General features: G+C 41.6%; 1 protein-coding gene and 1 non-coding gene across 2 annotated transcripts; both read right to left on the bottom strand.

The window, feature by feature from the left end:
• Positions 1–193: 193 nt before the first annotated feature.
• Positions 194–329, bottom strand: LOC130028451 (small nucleolar RNA SNORA2/SNORA34 family). Its single transcript, XR_008793185.1, has one exon. It is a non-coding gene; the product is annotated as a small nucleolar RNA SNORA2/SNORA34 family (small nucleolar RNA).
• A 16,661-nt stretch (positions 330–16,990) lies between these two features.
• LOC130028103 (tripartite motif-containing protein 75-like) lies at positions 16,991–18,373 on the bottom strand. Its single transcript, XM_056118831.1, has one exon. The coding sequence runs from the start codon at positions 18,371–18,373 to the stop codon at positions 16,991–16,993; it is 1,383 nt and encodes a 460-aa protein (XP_055974806.1).
• Between the last annotated feature and the right edge of the window lie 1,021 nt (positions 18,374–19,394).

The following is a 19,394-nucleotide window of genomic DNA, read 5'->3' as shown; positions in this document are numbered from 1 at the left end:
AAAGTGGTCCTGCTTCCTGATGCTGCCAGTGACTCTGAAAAGTGGGGAGCGAGGGAGGTAGACTCACGAAAACAGTTTTTCCACCTCTTTGCTTATTTGCTTAAACACTTTTTTTTTATGTGCTTAAAAAAATTTTAATTTGGTTCCTTTAGCCAGAGTCCTTCATGAGGTTTTCCCAATGAGAGAAGGTCTGGGTTGTTTCTTCCAAATGAAATAGCCATTCTTGGTGAAGTTCCAGAACAGCTAACAGATGACAGGAAGACAGTTCTTTGGGCCCTTGTTTGAAATCAACAGCTAGAGTGTAACTATTGATCTTCAGTCAGGGCCTGCTTAAACACTTTGATTCAGATGGATAACGTCCACTGTGAAGAGAAGATCACAGGATGAGTTTCAAGATTTAAAGCTTTTCTTGATCACTTGATCACTTGATCCCCGTTATTCATCAATTTACTTGAGCGGGTTCCAGTAACGTCTCCATTCAACCCTGTTGCGTGCTAGCATAGCCCAATGGCATCTGTTCATTCTAGGAACATGCAGAGCCTCAAACTGATCATTCATGGTATTGACGAAGAAGTCTTATCATCTGGTAGGTGTGCGTCCATGCAATCTTTTGATGTCCCGTGGAATCCAGTCAGTAATGGCTCTAGTCCAGCGGTTGTCTCTAAATCTCATTACCTGTCCAGCCCATCTGATTTTTGATGCCTTGGCAAATGAGACAGCATCCCTGATTCTTGAGCTTTGACAGAGATCAGAACTCTGGATTCTATCTCTCATTTGAGTGAAGTGTGATATTCCAAGCACAGCTCTTTCGATTCTTCTTTGAGAGACCCGAATAGCGTTCTCATCCTGTTTTCGTAGGGCCCAGGTCTCTGAAGCATAGGTTAATGCAGGAAGAACAGTGGAATCGAAGAGATGTGCTTGTAGCTGGAAGTTCTTTGTCCTCTTACTTATTTCTTCAACGCTCTTGAAGGCATTCCAAGCCGTTCTCTTCCTCCTGAGTAACTCAGGTGCCAGGTCATTCATCATGTTGATTTCTCGAACTAGGTATATATTTTCTTGATAAGTGAAGAAAATATAATTCATACAAAAATTCTAGTGGGAATGATGATTGTAGAAAGACAACTAAACAAAAACAAAATCCAAAGTTCAAGCCACATAGAGAATCATAGAGAAAAGAATCTATTAAGTTAAAACAGTAAGTAAAGTAAAAGTAAAGGCCCTCCCGTTGATCATCGATTTGCTCGAGCGGGCCCAGTAACGTCTCCATTGGAGACTTTGTTGTTACTGTGTTTGGCATATCAAATACGTCACGGGGAGCTTGCCAGGCTCTGCCGTGTGGGCGAGATACTCTTGGTAGCTTGCCGGGCTCTCCGAGAGGGGCGGAGGAATCGAACTTGGGTCGGCCAAGTTGGCTGCGTGCAAGGCAAACGCCCTACCGCTGTGCTAAAACAAGAGAAGTATTTATTGCTCAACATGGGTTTACTAGTAAATTGAGAGAATATGCACCACAGTTATGAAACCCTGACATTCCCAGCAATCTTTTCACATGAATATCAAGAAAGAGAACTGCTTTTCCCTCCATATTATGTTCGTCTTCACAAAATGATCAGTATATTCCAGGAAGAGTTGACACTGCATTCACAACCTTCCCATTAATAATTTTTCACCACAGAGAGAAAAAGTGTGGTTTTAAGAACAGGTATACCCAAACACTGAGTCCTCATCCAGCTGTGGTCAGCTTTAAGGGCTTTGATGAAGGCAGATGTTTGGGGCAGGTAGAAGGCACCGGTGAATGATTCCTACGTGTGTATAAAGAATCCATATGCATAAATACTCTGATGTTCAACCCCATCACAATGGCAATTTATTCAGTCCATGCTGAACATGGAAAGAAAGCAATGAAAATTGGCGTGTCTCTTTATCATGTGTTGGAAGAACTTTCATTTTACAGTTTGAATAGTAGGTCATCCATGCATCTGGTGATTGACATAGTCACAGGCAAATTGGTCCCATATTTTGCTATTGGACCTTATTCAGCAGCATTCTCAATGAGTATGGCCAGAGAGAAACAGTGAATTTTATAGAGGAATAATTTATAGAAAAATAATTGAATTTGAATAAATTTTCTTCTGTTTCTTCAAAGGAATATTTTAAATATAGGTTTTGTTTCATGTCTGATGCTGGACTTGTGAAATTATTAGATAAAAATCATCCTTTTCCCTTCCCTTTTACACCGAATTTTAGAATTTGATAATAAAACCCAGACACTCCCTCATTTGGGGTAGGTGGAAGGCTCATAGCAAGCAGTTCCTTAGTTGTTCTAGAATCCTCATGCACACAGCCAATACCTGCCATAAACATCTTGGCTTAAAACTTTACTTAGTTTGGGACCTGCTCTGTTCACCTTCCTGCTGTAATAAGGACTCAATTGTATGAGTAGGAAAATTTTCATAATCTCATGTTTGTGCCATCATCATTATTGACAATTGAAACAAATTTTATGGGGGGGGGCAGGTACTCTGGTTATATAAGTTTGTCCTCATGATTGGAATTTTTCACAGGAACTTGTTGATATGGTGGACCATCTCCAGGACATTTCTCCTCTGGCTTTGACTGGAAATGGCTCTGCCACTGCAGAGATGAGATGTGCCTGACCGGGCCCCAATGAACAGGTCTGACGCAGGGACTCCATAAGGAAGAAAAGAGACAGAAATAAGAGACAAAACATGGGGCTAAGGGGTTAATAGCCTCATAGACTAAGAGCCCGGACTGTCCTCCAGGTATAGTATTCATTACTTAGAACCAGTAACCACAAAAAGAAGAATAGCAGCATTCTTTGGTTGGATGCCTAGCAATCTTCTACATCTCAGAGGGCCTTAAATTATGGTCATCATCATCTTTCACAATAGAAGTTCTTCTAAGGAAGGAAGCAGAGAACAGATACAAGTACCCCCACCAGGAGCAGCATTCCACCTCTGGACGGGCAGCATTCCACTTCCAGCAATGCTAGACTCTCGCATTCTGAATTGAAAGGTCCCATGAGGGGCTGGGGCAATAGCACAGTGGGTAGGGCGTTTACCTTGCATGCAGCCAACCGACGTTTGATTCCCAGCATTCCATATGGTCTGCCGAGCACTGCCAGGAGTAATTCCTGAGTGCAGAGCCAGGAGTAACCCCTGTGCATCACTGGGTGTGATGAAAGAAAGAAAGAAAGAAAGAAAGAAAGAAAGAAAGAAAGAAAGAAAGAAAGAAAGGAAGGAAGGAAGGAAGGAAGGAAGGAAGGGAGAGAGAGAGAAAGAGAGAGAGAGAGAGAGAAAGAAAGAAAGAAAGAAAGAAAGAGAGAGAGAAAGAGAGAGAGAGAGAAAGAAAGAAAGAAAGAAAGAAAGAAAGAAAGAAAGAAAGAAAGAAAGAAAGAAAGACAGGTCCCATGAACTGCCATTCCTGTCTGTCTATCCAGTTTCCCACAGAGAACGGCAGCATTTGCAGCGGCTTTGTGCTGCCTTTGCTGATCTCCATCATCTCTGATACAGGTTGAATGCCACAGATATTGACATGCATGCTACCACACAGAATTATTTCTCACGTGAGTGAAATTTAAAGCAACAAAGTAGGTATAAAACACATGCCCAAAGGCATTGAAACAGAAACAGTTCTTCAGTAGGGCATTTACCACAGGGAAGGCAAGGGAGATAAAGGACAGGTGGAGGTGGAGAGACTGGGACAGTGATGGAGGCGAGTGTTCATGCTGGTGGAAGGTGAGATGCTGGAACATTTTATGCATGAAACCCTATCATTAATGGCCTTGTAAACCACAGTCCCCAAAACAAAATTGTTAAAAAACAGAGACAAAAAAATGAAGAAAGTAAGCATAAATTGCACTTCTTAGATAACTTGCATTTCAGTATAGTTTCAGTATAGACCATTTCCTTCTTCCACGTAATTGACTATCTAGATTCTGACAAGAGTGATTCATATGGTGATGGTAAGGCTAACTAGTGGCCACTTGCTTGTCTCAGCTTGATTTTGCTTCCTATTCCAGAGAAATCATGGGAAAGTCTCTATCTGTGGGAATTCCTGCTCATTGTAAGATGCAGCAGCACTATAAAATGCTTATTACACAAAGATTAGAGTTATTGATTTCATATGCCTAAGGCTAAAAGTTCTTTAGGACCCCAACCCCCAAATGTCTTTGCTGACATTGCACAACTACTTCAGACTTTTTGACAACAGAGATCCTGATCCCACAGGTTTCAATATTAATAAAGTCCTAAGGGACTCAATGTAGTGCACTAGGGATTAAATATCAGAGATAAAACCAGGATGTCAAACGTTATAAAAGAACCAAGGCATAAAAGAACATCTCATTGTCATGATCCTATTCTCTGTTTGCAGAATGAAAATCAATAAAAATAATTTTATATTTTTTATAAAATATAAAGAAATAGAAGATCATCACTGAATACATCCAGTGTCTTAGATGGAGGGTTCGAAAGAAAAAGATAAGAGGTCAAGTGATCAAGCTGGGTTGATGGATTATCAACTACAAACTATACATAAGTTCTTAATTTCCCCACTAGAAAATAAGAAATTTATTGAAATAATTTGCACCACATAGAGTGCCTTTTGGACTTTGTGTACTAACATTGAAATGTAGTTTTCTGTCAATGTTTGCTGAAAGGCATCTTTACAGTTATATAAATTAATGAATGTTGGACTCCAAAATAGCAAATATAATCAAGTTCTCATAATTTTGTTATATTAATGACCTAAAATAACGGTCAAGGAAGTATAACTCTTCTTACACATACGATTTATTTGCTTGCCTCAAGTTCTTAGATCATGACATATATTTGTGATACTATATTCCTAAAATGCATGGTCTTTTTCAATTTTGTTTTGTTTTTTGAGCCACACTCAGGTGGCTATTTCATCACAGTGCTCTGGAATTGCTCCTAGTGATTCTCAGGGTATCAGGTGGCAGTTCAGGGTATCAAGTGGGACCTTCCAGATGCAAAGCATTCATGCTAGCACTTTGAGCTTAGATAGTCTTTTTGGGGTAGGGGCAGGGTGGGTTTGGAGTTATTGCTAGGTGATTGCTACTCCAAAGTGTACTCAGGAGCACACACAAAAAGTGCTCAGGGGCTTGTGAGATGCCATGAACTGAACTAGGGCTAGCAGTATGCAAGGCAGAATTTTTTCCTCTCCTGCGAAAGCTCCATCCTATAATTTAAAACCCCCTCTTGGTAGCTTGCCGGGCTCTCTGAGAGGAGCGGAGGAATCGAACTCGGGTCAGCCATGTTGGCCACTTGTAAGGCAAACGCCCTACCACTGTGCTATCGTTCCAGCCCTCTTAATAAGGTATTCTTGATAAAATATTGATATAACAGACCAAACATCAGGTACTTGCCACTGGGATTTCTGAACATTGTGAAACCACAATTATTGTTTTTATGAACTCTGGGGCTGTTTCCTAAAGTTATCCTCTCCTGGTAAGAACTTTGACCTCACCAATACCCGAAATATTCAGCAGTTGTATATATATATACCTCTATCTGCTTCAAGATCTGCACATAAGATCTTACCAGGCCATGCCTTATTTCCTTTGGAGGCCCAGAAGCTGTGATTTACTTGACCTCTCAAATACACAATTCTAGGAACTCAAACGATGTTCTTTCCCCCTAGTAAATTAAAGATTCAGAAATATCATAACATAATAGCTTGCTTTCAAAATCTATCCAATTAGAACTGTACCAATAATAGAGACAGTAGGGTGTTTTCTTCGCAGGCATCCCACCCAGCTTCCATCTGAAGCACCCTATATAGTCCCTGGGTGCTGGCCAGAAGTGATTCCTGAGCACAGAGACAGAATTAAGTCCTGAGCACCCCAGCTGTGACCCAAAAACAAATAAACAAAAGTTACAATTCAACTAAATGTAATTTGATATATCTTCTCTACAGCTGACTGGCTGGAGTGATAGCACAGCGGGTAGGGCGTTCGCCTTACAAGCGGCCAACATGGCCGACCCGAGTTCGATTCCTCCGCCCCTCTCGGAGAGCCTGGCAAGCTACCGAGAGTATTCGATATGCCAGACACAGTAACAACAAAGTCTCCAATGGAGACGTTACTGGGCCCGCTCGAGCAAATCTACAATCGACGGGAGGGCCTTTTCTCTACAGCTGAGCAGTATGAGTGGATAAGAAATAATGAATTGTTTTTTAAGTTTATGGCTGTTGACAAACTTCCACTTCACTCCTTTTTTTCTTTCCCCTCTGCTCTATATATGGTCTACTGATGAAGAAGTCCAGGAGATCCCTCTCTGCCTGAAGCAGAGAGATATGAACCATTCCAATGTGATCCTGATAAGGCAATCCTCATCCCAACTCCATATTGGAACCACATCTCCTCTCTCAAACCATTTTCAGTTCATATGCATTATTGTAGTTTTTCCTCTCCTGCGAAAGCTCCATCCTATAATTTAAAAACCCCTCCACACCTCTTCAAACTGTATTTTTGGTGTCATCAATGTTGAAAAAAATTAACATATTTTAGAAAGATGCTGCATAACTCATGTTGTATGATGAGATCATAAAAACACAATTGGATGTAAAATGGGATTTAGATGTAAAAAACATGATCATCACCAAACAGAACAAGAGCTATTATCTATATTATTTGGACTTAAAATCCAAGTGATTTTTTTAACTATCTATAAATAACGCTACAAGTTCTTAGCATTAATGTTGTGTCTCACAACCAGCCTGCTACAAACAATTTTGCAAGAGTAGATTTAGATCAAGTGATTAAAATAGACCTTTATTCACTAGCAATGTAATTTACAGATTATCATCCAAAGAGGTGGTATTTGTTTGAAGTTTTTTCCAAGTTGTGTGTGTGTGTGTGTGTGTGTGTGTGTTAATGTTTACAGGTCTTTTTGTTTGTTTGTCTTGTTTTGGAGCCACACCCAACAGTGCCAAGGGCTCACTTCTGACTTTATGTTAATGGATCACCCCAGGCAGTCAGGGCTCAGGAGGTCATCTGAGGTGGAAAGGATATAACCCAGGTTGGCCACATAAAAGACAAACACCCCACCTGCTATACTATTGCTCCAAGCCCCAGTGCTTGTTAATATGCAACATTATATAATGGAGAGAGAGAGAGAGAGAGAGAGAGAGAGAGAGAGAGAGAGAGAGAGAGAGAGAGAGAGAGAGAACAAGACAAGACAACTTGAAAGGGAATAAATATTTAGTAGATTCAGATAGCAGGTTACTGATTTAAAGGAGAGACTTCAGTGGAGTACTTGGGATGAAAGTTAGGATAGCCCTGGTGAGAAATCTAAGAGAAATATTACCTGTATTTTCTAAGTAGTATTAGAATAAAGAATGAAAATAAAGCTCATAATGGCTTGGAAATTAATTTGCATCTCTGATGGTAGGCAATTTCATCTTAGTTCTGCTTTCTTTACCTATAGGTTAACGCCTTCAATTCCAGCCAGCAATATAAGGATAAAGGAAATAATCAACCCTACAGGGAATGTTGCCATTCTGTATTTTAGTGCCAGGCAGAGATCTCCTGCCATGAGATTGATCTTGAGAAGTTAGTTCAAGCGGTGTAGCATATGCCCTCCAAGTGTGAGGCACTAATCTCACTCTCAGTATTTTATGGCTTCTGAAGCACTGTGGGGTGTTACTCAGATGGTCCCTGGCCACACCAGACTTAAGCAATAGTGAGCATGAAAATAGTGCTGTCAGGGCCAGAACTTCACTGAGGTATGACTCCTAATTAGAAAAATAAATGAATAGGCATAGGCTTGCTCTTCAATCCCTTGTTCTCCCTTGAACACATCTCAATTGCTTGTCTCTGTTATTTTGCTTTCTGCTTGCTATATCAAGACCAGGTTCTCCCTTGAACACATTTCATCGATTCATGTCTCTGCTTGTTTGCTTCCTTGCTTTCTCTTTCAAGCTTGTGTTCTTTCTTGGAAACGTTTTGCTTAGGTCCGGAGAAGTAGTACAGGGGGTAGGGCATTTCCTTTGCAAGCAGCCAACCTGGGTTCAATTTCTGGCATCCCATATGGCATTCATATATACTCCATATGGCCCCCTCGATCCCCCATGAGGTCCCTAAGTCTGCCAGGTGTGATCCCTGAGTAGAGTTAGGAGTAAGTCCTAAGCACCCTCAGGTGTGGCTTATAAACAAACAAGAAACAAAAGAAAGAAAAAAAAGGAAAGATGATGGAAGGAAGGAAGGAAGGAAGGAAGGGAGGGAGGGAGGGAGGGAGGAAGGAAGGAAGGAAGGAAGGAAGGAAGGAAGGAAGGAAGGAAGGAAGGGAGAGAGACTGATACATGTAAATGTTGAGTCTTGTCATTGCAATCTAGTAAATGTTGCAGTTGTAATAAATATAGCTTGTTTAACATTTGGGGTAAAAACAAATAAATGTGAGAAATAACACCGATAGCCATCAAAAGGCTGTGGATGGTCAGCCCTGCCATCTCTATAAGACACACCAATGCTCTCTAGTGGTCATACTCCAAAGCTTTCATTATGGCTGCATTCTGAAGATTGCCCTGTCTACTATTCCTAAAGGTAACTGATACTTTAGCATAAAGTATACCACTTAGGATAAAACACACTATTACACTTTAGAGGCCTATTCAGATTGCTCCCTTAAATCGTTCTTGATTCTTCTCTCCTCACTCTTACTAACTTCTATATTTATAAAATGATTTATCTACTTCATTTAATTTTAATTTCATATAATATTTAATTTTAAAATGTATTAGCATAGAATAATTCATTCTATTAGTTTTAAATTATAAAAAGAAAGATACACAGTTTGAGAAAATATTTCAGCACTAAATTTACAATTATGTAAAATTTCAGAAATTTCTTTAATCATGTATATTTGTAAAGGAAGCACCACTTCCACTATAATGGGGTGGAGAAAACCTCTCTAATATATGAGATATAAAGAAACATAGGGACCAACAAATAGTCAAAATCATGAGAACAAGATTTTTATATAGAACTGAGGTTATACGAGAGAGGATGTGGCTAAAGGCATCCCCAAGACACCGGAGGAGGATAACGGGCTATCTGGTGTTTGGTATAACATTGGAATGATGTCTGCAAACAGCAGTATTGCAAATCCCAATGACTCCAGAAAATGATAAAAATAAATTGGTAAATAAATAGAAAAAAGAAAATAAGTCAGTTATAGAAGGACAAATATTGTACAATTCTATTCATATGAAGTATAGAAACTAAGGAAAATCATACAAACATAAAATTGAAATTTTATTACCATGAGAAAAGGGCAAGGAGACTCAATAATGAATGCTTCAGTGCTGCAATATTAAAATCTTTTATAATTTTTTAAAAAATACTGCAGATCTTTTGCTATAGATTGGGCACATACTTATCAGTATTAAAGTACACACAGAGAAGGTGAAAGCGACAACTGTGTTTCTTACATAATAGTAAAGTAAAGTAAAGGCCCTCCCGTTGATCATCGATTTGCTCGAGCGGGCCCAGTAAAGTCGCCATTGGAGACTTTGTTGTTACTGTGTTTGGCATATCGATTATGACATGGGGAGCTTGCCAGGCTCTGCCCTGCGGGCGAGATACTCTCAGTAGCATGCCGGGCTCTCCGAGAGGGGCGGAGAAATCGAACTCGGGTTGGCCATGTTGGCTGCGTGCAAGGCAAACGCCCTACCGCTGTGCTATCGCTCCAGCGATATTATCTTACATAATAAACATTTATAAAATAATACTCCACAAAAAATGTTCTTGGGGGTCGGGATCTCAGTGGTCTGAAGACAGGGTTTGCACACAGGAGGCTCAGATTCAAAATTCAGTACCATTGGGTCCCTTCTCACTGACAGGAACGACCTTCAGCACTGAAAAGGGAGTGATCCCTGAGAAGTTCCGGGTGTGGCACAAAAACCAAATACCACCCGCCAAAATGCTTTAATTCTTTGAGCCTCAGTTTTCTCATCAGAAATAGTTAAAAACTCTAGCAGCACGATGCTGTTCTCCTGGGATTTAATCTCATCACAAAATTTAGCAAAAGTCAGCAAGCAATGCCAGAACCCATGGTATCAGCTGTCTCTCTGAGAGCTGGAGCCTTCCTATTCAGTCTTGACACCCCTACAGGAAGCTCCCAGCAGGTGGGGGCGGCCCCTTGTTTTCCTGTCAGGTTTCTTGTCAAGGTCCCTTTTTCAGTGTAGCGGAAACACTGATCAAGTTTGCTGAGTGAATAGATGTGTTTATGGGCTATCAATGAAAGTGATATCAGGTAAATGAGTGCATTAATTAAAACATAATGAGAGACGCCAAGGGGATAGCATGGGCAGAGCACGCAAAGTATGCTCTCAGCTCAAAAGGCTGAGAGCATACTTTGCTTGCCTAGTATGCTGGAGTCTTCAGTTTGATTCCAAATATTGCGTAGTCCCCCCTACATATCACAGGGCAAGAACACTGAGCACCAAACTAAGAGTCATCCCTCAGTACTACAGGATGTGACTTTAAAAAAAATGAAACAATTCATTGACAGATATAGTATGGGGTTTACTGACACGGATCAGAAAAGGCCAGAAATCAACCGGAAGGAGATACTTATTTAAACTACCTGCACAAATCCTCCAAAGCACAACCGCAATGCAACTAGTTCCCTATGGGAAGCTACTCCTACTGCTGAACATGGCCCTTCCCACTCTCTCCAGCACCTCCCAAATCTCCCACCACTGCAGTGAGCAAGGACAGGAGAGATGGCTCTAGTGGGAACTAGTCTGTTGCTTGGAATTATTTAGAGGTTTAAGGACTGCAGGGTAAATTTGGGGATCAAGAAAACCTAAGCAATGATTGACTTTTTCGCTGAATACTGCCCTTATTGTGGAAGACGGAAGGAGGGACCTAAGCGATATATAGTAGAATGGCTGAGAAGCTTGCCTTGCCCACATCCAACCTGGCATCATTCCCCTGGCATCCCATGCAGTCCCCTGAACACTGTTAGGAGTGATTCCCGAGTACAGAGCCAGGAGTAAGTCCTGTGCACTGCTGGGTGTGGCTCCAAAACAAAATAGACCAAGAATAAAGTATAAGAAGGAACTAAAGCTACCTGAGAAGCAAGAGACAGTCACCAAGCCTGTATCTCACCTGCTGAGAAAGACTAGATCATGTACTTCACCAAGAAATTAGACTGAACATAAACAAAATAGAATGAAAGAATTTTATAGATTAATCAATTTATTTTATTTTGTTAAGACACTGTGATTGACAAAGTTGTTCATAATAGTTGTTTTAGAGCTACAATGTTCATTACACCAGTCCCATTACCATGAGACTTTTCCTTCACCAATATCTCCAGTTTTCTTTCCCCCACCCAACCTGACCTCTTAGTAGGCATGTAACAAATTTACTTCATATTCCTTACTCCAACGAAACTTAAAGAGGTGGTAAAGAAAATTATCAGAAAATAAATCAAATTTAACCAATGTAAAAAAAAAGAAAATCTAAATCATTCAATACAATACAAGATGCCAAGAATAGAAGAATTTTAGTAGAGACAAAGGTAGAGCTGGCAACATGGGTGATTTCTCCTAACTCCTCTTCACATTAACAGTGCAGAGATTGGCAAATGACATCAGGGATCTCTTCATGCCGATGCCCTGAGAGTTAGCTCAATGCAGAAATAAAAAACACTGTCACTGTCACTGTCCTCATGTTGATCATCGAATTGCTCGAGCAGGCCCAGGAATATTGTGAGACATGTTACTGTGTTTGCATATCGAATACATCACAGGTAGCTTGCCAGGCTTTGCTGTGGGGGGAGAGATACTCTCAGGAGTTTCCGGGATCTCCAAGAGGGGCGGAGGAATCAAACTTGGGTTGGCCCGGTCAGCTTCGTGCAAGGCAAACGCCCTACCTGCTGTGCTATCGCTTCAGCCAACTTATGTAAAACTTTATCATTAGAAAATAATTTGAAATACAAAAAACAACAATAACAAAAAAGGAGAAAAACAACATAAAAATTAAAGTGCAGGGCCTGGGGTGGGGGAGTAGTTCAAAGGATCAATTACCCAGAGGCAAGGGCTTTCTAGTTCCTCATACTCTCCTCCATTAAGAGCACCTTCTGTAACCCTGATGCACTCCCCACCCAGCATCAGGGATTATGCCTTGTGACTGCAGAGATCTGCCAGCATATAATCCCAGGGGCCTTCAGCATCTCTGGATCAGAACAGCAATACATGGAGGGGTGGGGCACTGAGATAACTTGCCTGTTTGTCAAGTAGCATTACCCACACCCTTAGCCCCAGCCCCCGCTCAGTAATTATATATGTCTCATGTGTGGGGAGGGTGAAGTGGGGCTGTATTAGTACTGCTTGAAGTTTCCCGTCTCATCCTCTACACACACACAATGATTGTAATACAGAAATTCCAAGATTTATAATTTACTTACTCTTCCCTGGAGCAAGAAAGACTCCACTGATATATATGCTTTTTGAGTCACATCCAGCGATGCACAGGTGTTACTCCTGGCTTTGTACTCAGGAAATACTCCTGGCAGTGCTCTGGGGACCATATGGGATTCTGGGAATCAAACACAGGTCGTCTGCATGCAAGGCAAATGCCCTACCTGCTGTACTATAGCTCCAGCCCTGCTCTTAGTGTTAAGGGAAAACATTCCCTTCTTGGGTTGATCTAGGTCTTGTTATATGGAGGGTCTATGGCTACAGGCACCAACTCAGGTGCAGATGTAGTTCAACCTGCATTCAGGGAAGGGCAGGCACCTCGGGCAGGTCCCTGGGGTTGTGGTAAAAGGGCAATCTCAGGGGAAGAGGTGGTGAGTTGGATGGCGCCAATAGAGCAGTTCATCAAGATCACGATCATCCTGTTCGTCGATTGCCTTGAGCAGGCACCAGTAACGTCTCCTTTGTGCTAGCCCTGAGATTTAAAAAGTGCCATATTCAAGACTCTTTCAGGGTTAGGAGAATGAGACCCATCATTGTTAGTGGTATTTGGCATATTGGGTACACCACAGGGAGTTTGCCAGACTCTGCCGTGTAGGCAGGTTACATTCTGTAACCTGCCAAGTTGTCCAAGGTAAGAACGAGATAGTAAGATTCGAGGCCGCACGCTTCTGGGAGCTGTATTTTTATAGTCTCTGAGTCTTGGCCATTGATGGGATTACACGACGCAGGGGGCCAGTTGGTGGGTGTGACCCCGGCCTACTGGAAGGTGGAGGATCTGGGTGGAGGATGCTCAGCCCCGATCCAAGCAGGCTTGGAGATCTCAACTCCGGGACCCACATGCCTTTGTTCCTCTACCGGTACCTTCATGCCTGTGGAGAGTAGTCTCAGCATGTTTCTGGAGGTCTTCGGCTGCTGGAGCTCTGCTGGGGCAATTCAACCCACCCCCCTCCAAGAGGCTCCGGCGAGGAAGGCCAGGCGCGGGGGCAGGAGACTCTGTGCTGTTCTCTTCCAGGACCTGGGATTTATAGTCTCTGGGTCTTGGCCGTTGATGAGATTACACGGCGGCTCAGGGGGCCAGATGGTGGGTGTGAGCAGTTCATGAGCGAGGAAAAGGAAGAGGAAAAAGATATTTGTCTGGTATCACTGAGAAGGATGATACATTCATTTTGATGAACCTTCTAATGGAGGAGAAGTAGATGAATGTGTCTGCTGAGTAATGAGACCAAAAGAGAGCTAGAAATGAACTGGTAGTGGTTTCCTGAAAGTTTTGTGTTGACTCTGAAAGGAAGAGTACTTTCAGAAGGTACATCAGAGCTTGAAGTAACATAAAAAAGAAAGGTACAAGTCAAAGCAAAGAGTAACAGAGCTGATGTAAGTGGAATGGGGGCAGACACCAATTAATAAAAATGTTAATAAGCAATAAAAATGCTAAGCCTTTGTCCAGATGCTTAGTATATCTGAAAGATGCTTGGTACAGGTACGGTGTTTGCTTTGCCTGTGGCCAACCTTGGTTCAACAGCTGTCACTTGTCACTCCCCTGAGTGCAATCCCAAAGGAGTGATGTCTGAGAGCAGAATCAAGAGTAAACCCCAGGCTTAAGTCCTGAGCACCTCCAGGTATGGACCCAAAACCAAATGAATAAATAAATAAAAGTGCTTTTTAAGACTCATTAGGCATTTTATATTAATACTGCAAGTTTATTATTAATACTTCAAGTTTAATTCATAAACAACAATAAGAAAAATAATTCAGCATGCAAGAGTCTTCTGGGAAATTATTCCAGAGTGGTTTAGGGATTATTGCAAAGCTTGCGATACCAGCAAATACAAAAATAATCCTGAAGTTTTCTTCTAAATGTATTTGCTTAAGTAGAACTACAAAAATCTATTGCCCAAAGTACAATGAAACCTCTCATCCTCAGAGGCCTGAAAGATGCCATAATAACTAAGGTGTCAAAGCAGAGTTGGTTTCATCACCATCTGTCTCTTGGGGGATACAGAGGTTATGGTGTTACTTTTTAATTTTTTAATTTGATTTTTGGTTTGTGGGCGGACCTGGTGGGCTGGAGTGATAGCACAGCAGTAGGGCGTTTGCCTTGTACGCAGCCAACATGGCCGACCCGAGTTCGATTCCTCCGCCCCTCTTGGAGAGCCCAGCAAGCTACCGAGAGTATCTTGCCCACACGGCAGCCTGGCAAGCTACCCGTGATGTATTTGATATGCCAAACACAGTAACAAGTCTCAAAATGGAGACGTTACTGGACCTGCTCGAGCAAATTGATGAACAACGGAAGGACAGTGACAGTGGGCGGACCTGGTGAGGCTCACAGAATCCTTCTGGTTCTGTATGCACGAATCATGCCTGGTGGGCTCCCAGGACCTTATGGGAGGCCAGTCATCAAACCCACATTGGCCTTGTGGAAGGTGAGCCCCTACCTGCTGTACTGGCCCTCTAACTCTAGAGGTCAGAGGTCATGGTGGTTGTGGGAGAGATCCCTTACACATTCTGTGCATTCATTCACTATTGCCTCTTACCTGCCCTAATACCAGCCAAAATGAAATCAGAATAAAGTAAGAATCTCTCTCTCTCTCTCTCTTTTTTTTTAATATTTTTGTGCATTGGAGAGATGGCACAGCTGGTATGACGTTGCATGTGACCAACTCAGGTTAGATCCCTAGCAAGCATGTTTTATTCCCAGCTCTCAAAGATCTCTGGGACATCCCTGGAGGAATCTCTGAGCACAAAGCCAGGAGTAGATGCAAAGCAACTGGGTGTATTCCCCTCAATGCACTTTCTAAAGAAAGATTGATTTTAATTTCTGTGGAAATTCTTAAACTATTAAAAATGATGTTGCAGTTTATGCTTTGATTATGTACCTTCAAAGAATTTAAGTGCTTTTATTTTATTTTTTTAACATAAATTTCTTTATTTTATAAAGTAGTTCACAGTATTTGATTACACTTAATATTAACGTGAATTTCATGCACCTCCCTTTTTTGCTTTGGAAGTCGCACCTCGTGATGGTCAGGGATTACTCCTGGCCCTGCACTCAGGGATCACTGTTGGTGGTACTTGGGGGACAATATGAGATGTGGAGGAATGGAACCTGGGCCAGTCACATGTAGGGCAAATGCCCTATCCATTGTACTATCACTCTGGCACCCATCATGCCCCCTTTAAGCATCTTCAATCTGCTTCTGCAAAGGATGATAGTAGCTTCTGAGCTTTGTCCTGATTATCAACGGGAGTCAGGTTAACTCCAGACTCAGAGGATATTTTGCACTGGACACAGCTCTAGATCTCACAGAACAGGGAGAAGCTATACTGTTATTTCATGCAAAGGTTTCTTGTCCAGCCAATTTATATTTGCTTTCTTGTTGTGGAGCAGGGGAGTGGGGGAGGTAGAAGGGCGGGATGGGAGCCGAGGGGATGTTTCACAACTGGAAGTGCTGAAGACCTACTTGATTCTGTTCCTGGGGAACATTCCCTGCAATGCTTGGGGACCATGTGGTAGAGTGACTTGAATCGGTGTTATAGCATGCCAAGCATACACTCAGCCCTTTGATCTATCTCCCCTAGCCGTTAGACAATTTTTCTTCTTCTTTCTGGTGGGAAGTTGCTTAACAGTGATGGGATACACCAGATATTCCTCTTGAGGTTCATGCCAGGCAGTAGAGAGGGCCAGGGAAAAGAAAGAGTCTTACCAGGATTGGTTGAAGTGGATAGAAAGTTCTATTTCTCTAGCAGCAGAAATAGTGAGAATAGGTTCTTCCTCTGTCTTCCTGGCTTGCATCACTTAGGCAGCCAATTTGCAACCTGCATTTCTACTTTACATCCTTGAATCCCAGAGAACATTTCCATGAGGGATACTGTTCATAAAGAACTAAAAAATACTGGCTTTGTTCTGTAAAAACGGGTGACATATGGCAGTTCAATTTCGCTCAGAGCTGGTGGAAATCAGCAAATGAAGCAGAGTAAGGAAAGCTGAAAGTGCCCACCTGTTTCAAAGTCAGAGCCAGTAACAGAGAAAGCTAGAGGAGTGATGGCTGGAGATGGTTCCTGATATCATGATAGGCCCACCAACACTGCCAGGTATCGAAGTCAGTTTGCACACCACTTTCCATATAGCATTTCAAATGCTCCCAATGATGAGACCACAAACATGTAAGGTTAAGAAGAATTTTAATATCACAGAATAAGGCTTTGTGAGTAGACTAGAAAAATGATAATAATAATATAATAGTAAGATAATAGTAAAAGATGATGATAGTAGATTTGACTGATCTAGCAGAACTAGGGCATTGCTTTTGTGACCCTCCCGCCTATTCCAAATGAGGAAGCACCTAAGCTTTCTTCTTCAAGTTGCAGGTGTGTACCAAAGGGGAGGAGAAGAGGTTCAGTCTTAATGATTTGAATAGTTAAGTCTTTATGATTTGAATAATTAACTAAAAATTATGCAATCAAAACCTTTCCTATTTAATGAATACATACAATGAATTCAAAACCATACTCTAAGTCATCATTCCTCCATGACAATGCTGATTGAAAGTGTGCTTGAAGAAGGTCCAATAGAAAAATAGGGCATCAGTCTTTCTGTGAATGTATCGGTGAATTTATACAAGAACAGCCTGCTATTCATATTATAAAAAGAAAGCTCTCCCAACTCATAGTCCAGAAAAACACCAACTCTCACAACTAGTTCTTTGTCACTGATACAAGAGGTCCTCCTGGACTGTTCAAATGGCCAACAGCCATTGTGAGGGGTTGGTGCCATCAGAGTGTTTCTGCAGAAGGATTCCTTACACACTCCTAAGAACCATTCACCTGTGCCTCGGACTTCAACCCTCCAAAAATGCCTGCCTCCATCAAAGCCCTGGCAGCTGAGCACAGCTGGGTAAGGAGTAAATGTCTGGGGATTATCAAGAAAGTCCTGTAGATTTGCTTTATAAATCACACTTTTTCTATCTTCAGAGATTAACAGATCTGGATGGGCGGTTTCAAGATCCAGTATCAAATCTTCCTCGAATGTGCTGATCATTCTGTGAAGGCTAAAATAATGTGGGGGAAGAGTGCAACTCTCTTTCTTGAGTTCATATGAAATGACTGTTGGGGATGGGATCTCTGCATACCTACTATAGATGCTTTTAATGCTAGCTAGTAAATTCTGGTCAGTCAGGAACTGCTTCTCTACCATTTCAGCTAAGAGACTTTTAAGTGTGTCTATATGGCTTAAAAGATGATTTTTGTTTCTGGTGAGTTTATCCTGCACATTTTTTTCGCTCTTAAACAATCTGGCATTAGCTTCAACTTGTTCCTTTCTCAAGAAAAAATGAAATTCTTCCAGTTCAAGTTGTAATTCTTTTCCCCACTTTTCCAAATTCCGAAACTCTTGAAGATAAATCGAGACCTGCTCACTTTCATTCATTTCAGCGATTTCAATCTGCCTCTTCAAAAAGTCCATGCGCCTTTTGAGCTTCTTTCTTTGACTCACTTCAGCTCTCTCCAAGGAGACCAGGCGGTGATACTGGTGGTCAGGGGAGTCCCTGCACTGAGGGCAGAGCAGCTCAAGATCCTCCTCACAGAACCGGTCCACCGCCTCATTGTGCCTCTCACACAGAAGCTTCTCTTCCTGCTCTTTCTTCGTCTGCCTTCTGGTAAAATGTTGCCTGACAGCGTCACTAATGTGACACAGTTGTACATTAACCTTGACGTTCCCATCAGCGCAGTGGTAGAGGCAGACTGGACAGGGGAAGATGTCCTCCAGATGTTCCCATCGCTGGCGGATGCAGGAGCCACAGAAGTTGTGCCCACAGTGAATAGTCACCGGCTCTCTCAGAAAATCCAGGCAGAGGGGACAACTGACCTCTTCTTGGATCTCTTCCAGGGAATTTGCAAAAGCCATTGTGATAGGATGAGTCTGTCTGATGAAAGGCCTTTCAGAAAAATTCTGGGTTTTCTGCCTTTATGAGAAGCAAGAAGTAGGCATCTCCTTAGAATTCACTTGTTTGCTCCCTCTCTTCAGCATTGATAAGATCTGTGAGAGGAGATAGGATACAGATGATTTTTATCAGTATGTCTTCCTGGTCAAGAAATTGTCATGATTTCAAGAAGAAATGAAAAGTAATGCAAAAGAGTCCCAAGTTAACATTTTCCACTTTTTTTTTGAACACAAAATGGAAAGGAAAGAAATAATATATGTTAATGAAGGCATTTAAAATATGACAGACTTGCCTAAACTGTTTTCCTTTATACAAGTGCATATACTTATTAACACAATAAATATAAGCAAGTGTTATGGTGAAAATAAATATATTATGATTATGGGTTGTGTGATTTTGTTTGTTTTTTTTTTCAGTCTTTTGTTAGTTAATTTTTGGTGTACAGGGGACTGAATCCCATAGGTTATCAGCAAGGTAAATAGTTCTACTACTGAGTTATAATCCTGACCACCAAATCTCATGATTAAAAATATTCTAATAGGGACTGGAAAGATAGTACAGTGTGTAGGGCAATTTCCTTGCACATGACTGGCATGGGTTTAATCCCTAGCACCCACATGGTCTCCTGAGCACCGCCAGGCATGAGACCCTGACCGCAGAGCCAGGAGCATGCCCAGATCACTATAGGATGTGGTCGCCAAACTAAAATAAATAAATAAAAGAAAAAATATTCTAATAATACTATAGTGACTTAACTGGTTCTATACATGAGACATATAATAAAAGATATACTTGCAAGATATTAGCTAATTGGTGGCCTTGTTTCATTATACTGAAGGGCAGAGAGTGAGGACATAACCGTATAGATGGCTTCAATTGTTTCATTGTACTGTTTTATCTGTTTTGGTAATATAATGTCTAATGAAAAATAAAGCTGCTAATTAATATATGTTCCCCTCATTTCAGCCAAGCCAACTTGTTTCC

This window comes from Sorex fumeus, unplaced genomic scaffold, assembly GCF_029834395.1.
Source record: "Sorex fumeus unplaced genomic scaffold, SorFum_2.1 ptg000039l, whole genome shotgun sequence".
Taxonomy (NCBI): Eukaryota; Metazoa; Chordata; class Mammalia; order Eulipotyphla; family Soricidae; genus Sorex; species Sorex fumeus.
Note: the sequence above shows the minus strand (reverse complement) of the source record. Positions and strands in the feature narration are given on the sequence as shown.